The 12,918-nt window shown below is 40.3% G+C and overlaps 1 protein-coding gene across 1 annotated transcript; it reads right to left on the bottom strand.

The window, feature by feature from the left end:
- mafk (MAF bZIP transcription factor K) lies at positions 1–7,113 on the bottom strand. Its single transcript, XM_026164458.2, has 3 exons — positions 6,939–7,113; positions 994–1,070; positions 1–914 (listed from the first exon to the last, which is right to left on the bottom strand). Exons 2-3 carry the CDS (start codon positions 1,036–1,038, stop codon positions 477–479), a joined length of 483 nt encoding a protein of 160 aa, XP_026020243.2. The 5' UTR covers positions 1,039–1,070; positions 6,939–7,113; the 3' UTR covers positions 1–476.
- Between the last annotated feature and the right edge of the window lie 5,805 nt (positions 7,114–12,918).

The raw sequence follows: 12,918 nt of genomic DNA on the forward strand, positions 1-12,918 counted from the left end.
CAGGCTCATTAATATTTATACAAAGAAAATGTGATTTGGCAAAGACTTTAAAAGTATCCATACTGTCTCATATGCGTTACTTTAAACCTCTCGTATTTTATTCTTTACATCATAAAGTATGAGAGGTGTCCCAGACCATGTGCTGCCACATTAAGGCGTGTCAAATACTTGAAATTTGAGTAAAAGCAAATCTCTGCTATTAGTCATGGAGGTAGGGTCACAGAGGCCCGATAACCTGCCGGTGCTGGTTGTCAGGAAGGGGGTTTGCACAGTGCACAGACAATGTAGATTGTGTAAAAGAGACAAAAAGAGGGAGACAGAATTGTGAATGCAGCATAACATCACATAGAGCTTGCCACCCCGGCCACCCCTCAGTCTAACTACCGAGCCTCGTCTCAGTGTGGGATGAGTAGGTTTAGACCAGGTCAGAAATAGGAAGGACCAGGCAGGCAAAGGAGAGCCCAGTCCTGTCAACACTAGGAAGGTGTTGAGAAAGCAGATGGGCTGGAGTTGTTTTGGCTGGTAGATTTGACGATGGTGATGACGCTGGTAGGTGCAACTTTGCCTGGTGAGAGAGGCCCTCTGGTCACAGTCCGTGCGAAACACTGCAAAGCCTCATACTTGGCTCGCAGTGCATCCAACTCCAATCTCATGCTGGCATTCTCACGGGCCAGCTTGTCCACCTCCTGCTGCAGCTCGGTCTTTTGTCTCTCCAGCTCCTCCTTTTGGGTAACACGTTTGATGCGGCAGCTCGCGGCATAGCCGCGGTTTTTCAGGGTCCGCCGTCGCTGCTTCAATCGCACAACATCCTCCTTGGTGAGCCCACGCAGGTGCTGATTGAGCTCCCGCACAGACATGGCAACCAACTCATCATCGCTGAGCACAGGGGCATTCTCACCCACCTCCTTCTTGACCTGCAAGACACGAGCAGTGCATGAAGAACTGTGTGCAGGCGTGAATCACTAAAACATTTTTCAAACTTCTCATGCTTACCTTTAAAGCTTTGCTCGTCTTAAAAGTAGTCGTCATTCCCTGCATGAAGACAAATGACCAGAATCTCACAGAAGACACTGAAAAGTAAAAAACATACGACCTCAAGTAAGTGAAACAGAACATATTATTGATGGACGAAAGTAATTACAATTAAGCAGATTTACTCAGCTACTTATGTTGGCAATTTAGAAGCAATTGAGGTAGTGAAGTTATTCTACTAGAATGACTGGACAGCATGTGTTACTTTGCACATATCATTAGTTTATACTACTCGGGTTACTTCTGCTGCAGAGTGCGTTAACATACAGGAATTTTAAACAGTGCATTTTAGTTCAAGCACTATATTTTAAAAATGAGATACTGATATTTTTTACTTGCATGTTATTTGACATTTCAGATATGACAGATAAGCAGAAATGACACCCCCAGTGGTGATACTCGAGAAGTTTACTGCACAGACGTCACATCCCAGGGTTACATCATATGTCAGTGCTCATGTTTGTTTGTTAGTGACATAAATACCAGCAGATGGCAGCATGACTCTATTAATTGTCAGCACTGTTGCTTGTCTGTCTTTACATATTAAAAAGAGGGCCGTGACAATGTAGTTCACTAGACCAGGCAAAATTAGAAACAGGCAACCTCTCTCCTGCTCGTCACAGAACTTTGCATTTAAGCTCTCTGCCTCAGTGATTTTGCCAGGGCAGTATTTAGAAAAGCCTCTCTGTACTCATTACAGTGAGCCACATGCTTTCCAGACTGCTGCCATGGCCAAAAAAAGCAAGAGCGCTGAGCTGCGATCCTGTGAGAGGCACACATCCCCCAAAGGCTCCATTTCAAGACCTACAGACCAGCTTGACTACGAGTGCACTGTTCCATGCTCAACAGATACCATGGAAACGCCCTGCAAATGGGCGTGGGAGTGTGAGTCACATGGTCACCAAAAGGGTAAACAAGTCTCATTCATAACCGCAACACAGCCCATACATAGTACAGACCAAAAGAAAAAAAGAACAGCACTAACTTGTGCTGCTAACTTCAAGGCAACCTGTGTACAAAAATCCTCAATTCTCCTCTTAAATCCATCATTTATCTTCTGATCTGACCTCTCTGGATTTACAGAGCAGCAGTCTACAGGATTCTGCCTCCTCATCAAAGCAAATCATCACATCAGTATAACATTTATAGTTCTGCTGAACTTTACAGGGCAGCATGTGGAAAATTCCTAAAGATAGAGTGTCACAGAGAAATAGTTTCCTTTATAGTCACTGATGTATTTTTGCTGGGAGACAATGTAGTCTATCGATTTAGTGCCGTCTCTCTGTGGTTGGATCCTCTCATTGGGCTTTCCTGAGCTGCCCTATGCCCTTATTTAACGCTCGTGGATATATTTAGCCCGCAGTGCTGACACAAATTTCTGCCAACTAAACAATTTAAAGGGAGCAATGCGATAAGTGATACCCTCAGTAAGAGGGGAAATATTCTCTTCAGACCTATTAGCTGAAGCATTCGTGGAAGAAAATACTGTGGGTGTGACTGTTCATTGTGTGATATATATATTTCTGTTAATACAGGGCCTCTAGGGGATTCTAACTCAGACCAGTAGTGCAGTGAAAACTTAGAAAAACAAATGCTTTTTTCTTCTTCTTGTTTTTTAAACATTACTAAGTCATTGTCCTGAAATAGAAAATCAAGTCAGAATCCTAACTTGGAAAATAAACACATGGCAAATGTGTGTAATGAGCGAACAGCTACAAACAGAATCCACACAAACTTCGGTTTAGAGATTTAAGGAACATCTGGTGTGCTCGCTGATGTCCTTTATTTATCTGCAAAACATGCTGCAAAGAATTACATAACTGAGATTTTAGAGGCATCAAATAAAGATGATGAACTAAAATAAAACATTCCTCAAAAGCAAGCTGGCCCTAAACGGTCTAATTTAAGTGGTATTGCGTCAGAGGGGGGTCCCTGGGTATGTTCCTTGAAAAAATCATGGAAAAGCGGACTGGGGCCTCTCTGATCTTTATACAAGAGGTCCCCAGTCTGAACCAGTATGCCAGATTGTTTGCCTGAAATTCTTACGGCATGTGCTTATGTTTTTGCAACTTGCACAGGGACACGGCTTTCTTGATTAAGACACCAAAGTTTCCTCAGAGAACAAAACAAACCCCAGCAACCACACAGAGAAGACAGACAAAACACGTCCTCTCACTATAGTCAAGAAAACAACTTACGTTAGGCTTTTTTTTTTCTTCATAACAGTAAGGAAAGGAGTCTGGGAAAATAGGCTACCTCAAAGAAAAGCCACAGTTGGCGGGTAAAGAACAAAACCACATTCCTGAGCGAACACACATGTGCAAACCCTCACATGCACACAGGCGAACCTTCGCTGAAGAGGGAACATGCAGTCTGAATATATCCTGCAATGCGCTCAGCTACGGGGGTGGAGTGGAGACAAACCCACTTGTAAAACAATGGCTGCAAATTTCACAAAATGTCTGGAATTTTGAAGTATCGCACATCTGTCACTTGGCCAAATAAATGGAAAACAGCCTGCGCATGCTTACGTGTGGAAGTCAGGAGTCTTTCTTTCTTATTGTTGTGTTCCTTTGAGGGACAAATTGTAAACAAAGTGCTTCATTTTTTTTAAAAATTCACTTTCCCTCATTTTGATATACAACAAGCAATACTGTTTTATTCCTAACGACACCCCTCTGACAACTGATAACCAAATAAGTACTCACTGGAGTAAATGCTCCACTGTCTATCCACTATAAGCACAAACATTTCACGGCTCTGCTTGTTTGCTGGGGGATTTGAGCAAAAAGCACAATGTTGCCTGCTGTGTTCTTTGAAGATGTACAGATGCATGTTATGAATATTTTTAACTAGTTCAAAAGCAAGTAAACCAGAGCAGAAGCAAGAAAACAGTGATTTTAAAAAGAATCATCTCTAGGCAAACAATTGTGGGACAAGAAATCCATTGTAACCTTGCTCCACATCTGAGACCAAGCCAGTTAAATAAATGTATGTACCTTTCCTTCACCGATACCTCGTGGTTAAAGTATAGCTTACTGTTTTTGAAGTCAGGGATCGGGTCAAGTTCATGGCTGCTGTTCAGTTACAGCAGGTAACTGTGGGGCCCAGCCTTCCCCTAAAATAAACAGCGTATCAAAGACTTATGCGCTCACACTTCACTAATAAATGCAGAGCTGGCTTGTCTGGATTCTTTGTTTTTCTTCTCTTTTTGTGCAGGTTGGGGAGGGGGTTCAGCGCAAAGCAGACTTAATGCTGCCCTTGACATTCAACTTTAGTCTTCATGAGAAAGCGCTTGCATTTCTTGCACTTTTCTAAGGGGAGGGGGGTGGAGAGATTTCTTCACAGACTGAGGCACGCAGCACTCTGCTCTTTCTCCAGCGCAGCACATTTGGTGGGATATTATGTGAAGGAAATGGAGAGCATAGCTGAGCAGTGAGTCATGCTGTTTACTGGTAAAAGCGACAACCAGCAGCAGGGAATCACACCCTCCTGATCTGACATTTCCTGGAAAATCCCGTTGTTTCAGGGAGAGGAAGGAAAAGTACAGAGAACCTCAGAAATGGTTGGCATGACCAGCGGAACTTTCTTGCGGAAAGGGAGGAGATCTCACCGAATATCTGTGAGAAGATATTCTCCCAGTCATCGACACTGGTTTTCAGAACGATGTAAAGAATGAAAAGTGGACACATCGGTCCTTTTTTTAATTATAACTAATAATTAGTGAATAAAAGAAGACATATTAATATTCAGTCACTGCTAATAATAGTCCTAAAGATTTCGATAATGTTCTTTCAGGACAGATAGGTTGAGCAAACGTTTCGAATTATTTGATTTGAGTTTGAATCACAACAGAATCAAGAGTTGCATCCAGCTCCATCAGGAATCAACAGAGAATTCCCAGCAACACAATCCGGCAATATAATTACAGGAGTACCTCTGACACTTGCCACACCTCTGACCATAATGAGGTGAAAGCAGTGGTTTGAGATCCAGTCTTTCTGACAGAAATGACTTGATACAAGTCGCTGCCAGTGGCAGAGGGAACAATCTCAAATGCTATATAACTGCCAGGGAGTCACGTTTGACAGATGCAAGGCAGACCTGTTCAAACAGTCACCTCTTATTGCCTGTGTCCACTCTGGTTGGCATGTTCGGCTGCAAATAAAAATCACTGGCTTCCACAGTCAGTAATCAAAACTTGACATCTTTTTTCCAGTAAGAGGAGCAAAACACATCACAGCCAACGTGTTCTGTGTGAGTCATAGCATTGCTAACCACAAACATTTCACTTTCACAATACTCCACCACAAAAACGGTCTCGCATTCTGCACTGCTTTCATCCATCACCACTGTCCGGCAAAATGAGAAACAAAGGGAAGACAATTTGACCATAATGCTGCATCTTCAGGGGAATTTCTCCCCCCCCCCCCTCCCACTGTCCCATACTGGTATGATGAGTCAGCTGCTGTAACTTCTCCATCCAAAAAAGATATCATCACTTTGGTGATTGAACCACATGTTAACCTCATGACAGGAGCACACCCTGCTCCTACTGCTTCAGACTGAAAGTCAGTGTGCACCCACCAGAAACAACAGTGAATCATAAAGCCCCCCCTCAAGACATCAACCTGTGACCATCTAAGCGGAACAAGTTACTCAGACAAATATTTTCCATATATTAATCACAAGTTTTTAAGTAAATGGCAAAGGGCAAACTGAAAGGTGGACATACAAGACTGCAAAGAAGATCATTGTGAGCTATTTTAGAGCCATGGTCAAAAATTCAATTAGTCATTGTAATTCAAGGTTTTCTTATCTTTACCCAATTCATTAAGAGTTATGCAGAGCAGGAATTATAGCTAAACACAGCGATGAGATAAAGTCTCTAAAGTGATTCATCGTTTGTGGAAATATGGGTTCCTTCTGCTGTTTCTTGTAGGCTAGTCAACCCCGGTGGTCTACCTCCACTCCACATCGTGCCCTTTGTCCCACATGTCTAAAAATGCAGACCACGTGTCGATTTCAATGTCAAAAGCAGGCTGGTATTCTGCATTATAGCACCCGCTATCAACCTCGCTGCCATGAGCTGGGGAAGAGCGCGAAAATTAAGGAGGATGTGAAAAATGTTGTACATGGATTTGTTTCAATAGGAAAGTGAGGAAGTTTATTTCACTTCCATTTTCCGAAAATCTCATTCAAGTCACAGAAATGCTATAAATAAACACACATGTGTGGGGGGGGGGGGAATGCAATTTTGGGGTTTGGGTTTTTTTCGTTCTAGAAAAAGTTATAATCTAAAACCTTAGAGGTTCAGGCATGCTTAGTAATAGTATATAAACATATTTTGTAACACATTCTGTAACTTTAGCTTTACTTTTAATGAGAAGTGCGAAGAAATAGTGTGATTTTTATCGTCTTATTTTTCTTCCCTCCCACAATGCTGGTCGAAAACGTCTCCTCGCTCGTTATACAGTTTATAAAAATTATTAGCTATAATTTTTTTAAAGGGACCGCATTCAGTCAGTGTCATAATCACCGCTGTTATTTTCAAAGAACTATTTCAAATCGCAGGAAAGCGACAAAACACACGTTTGTTTCCCCCTTTTACATATTTTCATACAATTTCTAACTTCCTATATGCGACTGCTCGGAGGTCTGCGCCACTTTTGAAGCACTGTATTATGTATCTCCAGCACAACACGTGTCCGCCCGAAAGAAACAAATCTACGAAATCAACATGAGCTTTCATAACTGGGATCAAAACTTATCCTACGAAGAGGATGCACAACACAAGCCTGTTTGCGTGCGCCACTATGTCACCGTGAGAACTCGAGTAATTTAGAAAGGAATGTCAAAACATCTTCCCGAAAAAAATAAATAATTAAAAAAAAATACATCCTCACCTCTGTGGACTCAGATATCTGTGGACCGGAGTGTGTAAAACTGTCAAAGTATGTTTCCTCGACAACCGGTGAAGCAAGTTGACAAACTTGGTAAAAAGCGTCCAGCACAGACGGGCAGCGGCGTATCCTCGTACTAAATTAACTACAAAACAACAACAATGTACCAACATTCCACGCTCTGCTTCCGCAAGCACTCACGTCACCGATTCCTCGTGACCGCCCCCTCCATTCATGAAAATAACTTTGTGCTGACGTCAGTCTGGGGAGGTGGGGTGGGGAGGGGTGGGGAGGCCTGGGGGAGGCCATAAATAGAAGACAGATACTGCTGGCGACTGCTTTTGCTTACTTTACAAAACTAATCTGCACAAAGTCAGCTCACGTTGCCAGCATTAGCCAAGAAAAACTTCAGATTTCTAAAGGAAGTCATAAACCTGTTGCTCTCTAAGTATGTTCACCACCCCCTCCTCCTTCTTCTCCTCCTACTCCTATATTTTTGAGTCAGCTCTCCACTACAAGGTATTCAAAAAATACCTTTGAGTGAGGGAAAACAGCGACCTCCTCCCTCAGACTTGAGGAGCAGCAGCAGCATTCCATTCCTGAGGAAAGTATGTGGTGTAGTAGCTCAGCAGTCCCAGGATTTCTCTTATTTTGACTGCACTACTGCCAATAGCGTCACAGGTTATTCTGGGTAATTAAGTACTGAATGTAAATATGTTAAGTCAGTAGCCTTTTATGGCCTCTACTTGTATGGCTTTTCCTCTGCAGCTATATGGTATTAGAAGATCTCAGCTTTGACTTGAACTATGGTGCCTGTTATAGTCAGATGCAGTGTGCTGACACTAGAAAACACTTTGAGCTGGGCAGCTGAAATTGCTGAAAACTTTTCTTTTTTTCTTTTTTTTTTTTTGCTGTACAGTGCAGTAAAACCATGGGGAAGTGAACATCTGGATCCAAAGCCATCCAAATATGTAGATTTTGGTTGGTTTTATTAAAGTGCATACTCAGCCATTTGTGGTTATTTATTGGTTTATGGCTACCTATGACGAATATCAAACAGTTAAATACTCTCTTGAGCTGTTATTGTGCATTTACCATACATCTCTTCAAAATCTGAGCATGGACATGCTGTCAGGACGTCAGGGAAGCTTTTTTTTTCTTTGACCATTTTAGGCCAAAAGCAGCTTCATTATTGAATCATTTTTTGTTCCATGATGTTTAATGGTGCTATCTTTAGCAAGTGGTGAGGCGAATGAGGAAACAGAGCGGCACACAGACACAATGTCCGATCCATGACAAAAGCGTGACCTTTAGATAAAGAATGAGTTGTAGTTTATTAGTAAATAAAGAAGAAATGCTGAGTTGGCTTCTGGCTGGGCGATTCAGTGCGCTGAGATCTTTCTGTGCAGACTTCTCTCTGGTGGGTGGATGGTTTAACATTTACAGTTTTTCCAAAGCACTTGACAAAAACATTGGACACTGACAATTCTGAGTCAGAGAGGAGTAGTCCTTTATACGATTCACAAAAGCTTGCTTACAGAAAAACTGACTAATTCCTTAGAACATTTTTTTTTTTTTGGTACTCTGGCTTTATGCCAGACAAGCAGACTGGGATAGATTTAAAATGAATGTCATCATTTATGGCAAATGACTCAACAGTTCAACCTTTTCCCCCGAATCACATATGGAATCAATTGTTTACTAAGGATGGTTGGCTCCGTACTTTCATCTATGCTGGAACCTGCTTCGAGTAAAAAGCAAATAAACCAAATGAGTAACCTTCTTTGTGTACAGGTTACTTGCATCACATCACAGATTATAGATGAGATGAGACACAAATGAGTTATTAGAATAACTGTTATTGGACTGTATTAAAGATGAGCTTGAGTAAATCAGGATCACATATTAAGTGAAATAAGATGATGGGATACAATGCAGAAAATGTAAATACAAAAGTGTGGTGCATTGCTTGTTTTCTAGAGAATGTGCAGACAGAGAAAAGAAAGAGATCAAACTGGAGAGTCTCTGCAGGACCACCGCGAATATTCTGCACCAGTCAGACATCCAGCTGCTCAGTCAATGGCATAACCCTCTGTTACTGTCCATCTGGCAGCAGTGTATGCGGATGACCTGAAATACACCCGACGTGTGAAACAAAACAAAAACAGCAAAACCATGTGCGGCAGACTTGCCGGGGTTTTTGTCAGATCGACGTGCTGTGGGGTCTGGGTTCTTGCGGGCAGTTTTGAATTACAGGAAGTAACATTGACTCACTAATCTGGGTTCTTTCTGACTCAGACTTCTGAACTCCTAAGAAATCTGATCTGGTACAAAGAGGCCCACTGTTGTAAGGGGAGCATTCCTTTTCTTCCAAATACTCCAAATGATTTGTTAGCAGAAGAATGGTTTTAAGATATTTATAGGATACTTTAAACTCACAGCCAATTAACTCACACTGCATTAAAAATAATAATAATCCTGTTTTCCTCCCAACTAGATCCTTCCACAATGTCCAGGCATTTGCTGAAAATACCTGACATATTAGACAGCCAGCTCTGGCACAGTCTGAGCTGTACGTAATTTCGAAAGCTAAAAAACAGCTTTTTTTTTTGTACATTTGTAGACTTCACATGTGACACAAGATTTAATTTGGAGCATTTACTGAACATTCCACTGACTTCACCAAAATGTGTTTCATATGAAAACACTTTACGTAACCAGCTGGCAGCTTAGAGCAGCATGGAAATGAACATGGTGAGGTTACAGTGGTAGTGATGGCAGTACTAGCTGGAGCAAACACTGGTGGACTGTTTAAAGTCTAATACCAAGATTCTCTTTTACGCTTTAAATGGCAAAAAAGTGAGTTTGGGGATTTGCAGACAGCAAGAGAGCAGAGAGAAGGACAGAGTTATTTCTCTTTTTTAGTCCTGTCACAGCTGAGCAATGCTTAAGGAATGAACAGTTCACTGCTGCTGACTATGGGCGGGACTAAATATGGGCATTATAAAGTGTAACACTTTGATGCTCTCATTTTTTTCCCCTAAAGCTACTGATAGCTGTAAATTTGAAAAAAAAAAAGAAGTGAAGATTAACACATTTAAAATGAACACTGTTAATTCTTTATATTCAGAAAAGTTTAGTCACTGTTAGCATAAAATAAGCCTCCGCTTGCAAAGTGACAAGTGGAGCCTGTCTTAATTAAACCGATCTAGAGTTTGCTGCTTCTCTTTGAAATCATCATGCCACAATCTTAAGTTTTCTCTAAGACCTCCAGAAGAATATAGCAAGAGATTTTTTTTAAATTATTTTTTGCAGCCACGATTCCACTCTCAGTAAAAACTGTAGATTTTAGATGGCTGCCAGTTTTTACTGAACCGGCTGCCAAAGCAAATCCAACCCAAGAGTGACAAAACCCCTAGTTTTAACTAGAGGAGCTGCTGGTAGCTCATGCAAGTGTTACTGTCAAGGCAAAGGTTTAGACAATCAGAAAGAGATGGTTCCCTGTATTGAAGATGTGGCAGGGAAAATACTTTGATGTTCGAAGCAAAAAATTTAAGAGTAAAATACATTTTGCCAACAGGCTGAGGCTGGGAGTTCTAGAATAATTTGTTCTGTCTAGACAAATCAGAGGCAGAGCTTTTTGGTTAAAGTAACAGTAGACATGTTTGTCATACCGGGAGCTTAGTAGAAGAAGAACTGACAGAAATGGGAAGGTCTGGGGTTGCCTCCCTTCTCTTGGGGGACTGGGCGATCATTTATTGAACTATAAATTCTGCATCATAACTAAGATTATTGGAATATAATATGAGGCTACCTGTCTGAAAAGTGAATCAGAAAGGGACATTTCAACAAGGCAATAATTAACCTTCAGTCCACCCTGGAATAACTCAAAAGGAAGAACTGTAAGGTGATTGAATGTCCTTAAAGCCCAGAGTTCAAAAAGGATTTGATAGAGGAACTGCTGTTTGAAAACCCTCCTGCCTAAGGTCATCTGGCAACTGAAGGAATTTTGCATAGAGGAGTGGTTAAAAAATTTCAACCAGCCAGTGCCAGATAGTAAGCAATTATGTAAAAACTCTTAAAAAAGGTCATTTCTGCTAAAGGGGGCAAAAAAGCACCTGCATCCCTCCACAGAAGAATATTTAATCTTCATATTTTAGTAGAATAGCTGATTGACCTGCATCTCATTCCAGACCTTTGGCTGCGGTGTTTTTGAAAGCGAAATGCAGTTCTTTTATTAAGCTTAAAAGCAGCCAAAGTTTTGCTTGGGTTTAATTTTTTTCAATTAATTTTCACAAAGGATGAAAGTAATTAAACGCATGATGTGAATCAAATGAAGTGATGAGAGCTATCTTGTCTCTTAATTCAGAATAAAGCGCTTAAAACTCACAGTTCAAATGCAATGCTTGCCTTTTTGTCCTCCGACTTCACAAGGGAACACAAAGGAGACTAAAAAATGAAGGTTAAATGGGAAAGAAGAGGGGTATTTTTTTCAAGCTCGACCAGTCTAAAGCTGTAGTGAGGAACAGTGTGCAGAAATAATGATGACTATGATTATGAGATGGCAAAATATCTGCAGACTCTGGCACAAGTGATGATGAAAAAGCTTTGCAAGGCACTGACTGAAACCCATTAAGCAAATGCCAGTAACTATGCTTAAAATGATTCACGGTTTTGCAGCATTTGATAAAGTTAGAGTGATGACATCTGCTGGCCATTTCTTCATCTTTCACTTGGGATTTTAGAAAAAGACCTAATCAAAAAGCTGAGTCAAAGTATAAAACATTGGTGTTATTCTCATATTTTTCTCCAATAGAAAAAGATTTTGGAGATTCTATTGAAAAAAGTGACATATTTAAATATAAATATACTTAAATACTGTAGAGAGTAGTAAAATATTATTTCTGTCTCTTTATGTGACACTGATTTCAACTTAATTTTACCATAAACTATTTCAATTAACACATATTTATTTTTCACAAAATTACTGATGTTAACATCAGTAATTTTGATACAAAAACATTTTTATCAACACATTCTTGTTTATTTTTATTTTCATGTTATTAACACTAAAGGGAGAAGAAAAATGTGTGAATCTTTAGCGCCCCCAATTGGTAATATCGCGTAATTACTTCGCTTAAAAAAAAAAGAAAAAAAAGAAAAAAAAAAGTTTTTTTTATTTTGGAGGTGACCGGAAGATGTTTTAAATTAAGTATTGACCAATGACAGTACACACAAATATACACGTTCGTCTGCTGTGATGGTGCAAACCCTGTGGTGTACAGCACGTTTCCTTTAACGTGTATTACATTAGCATAGATAGTACTGTGACAGCATTATACACACATTATCTATGCTATATCAACAGTAAATGGAAACAGTTATGTATTATGAATCTATAATGTCGTTATTTTGTATAAGGACGCCCTCTGACGATCACCGCTGGCTCGTCAGCTTACAGGAACAATGACATAATACGACTTCCGGTTAAAAAAAACTTGTTACAAAGTTTTAAACAAAGTTATAGGAGAAGATTTGTCATGTCTACCAAGGCAGATGTGATTAAATGATAAGTTTTTCCCCGCAAATAAAACTGGCTAAACATATATAGTTTTTATTATTAGATTTTTAACTTTTTTTTACATATTGTAAACCACGTCTACTGGTACTGAAGCTGGGGAATAAAATCATAAAACTGTGATGGCGCAGTTCTGTCGTAAATATTACAGATGAGGGTTAAAGATAAAAATACCACCATGATTGGAAGAGTTAACCATTTTAATCTGTAAAAGTAATTACACACAAATGTTTGCTGCATAGACATTTAAGGATACGACGAACTATTTTACTTTGAACTGATTGGAAATGCCTTAATAATAAAAAGTTGACAGAAGAGAGCAAGTTCGTATACGGAGGTGACGCTCAAAGTAGATGTACATGATCCTCCCTGGCGCTTGGTGGCGCTTGTTACTTGTTACTTGTT

This window comes from Astatotilapia calliptera, chromosome 4 (genome assembly GCF_964374335.1).
Source record: "Astatotilapia calliptera chromosome 4, fAstCal68.1, whole genome shotgun sequence".
NCBI classification, from domain to species: domain Eukaryota; kingdom Metazoa; phylum Chordata; class Actinopteri; order Cichliformes; family Cichlidae; genus Astatotilapia; species Astatotilapia calliptera.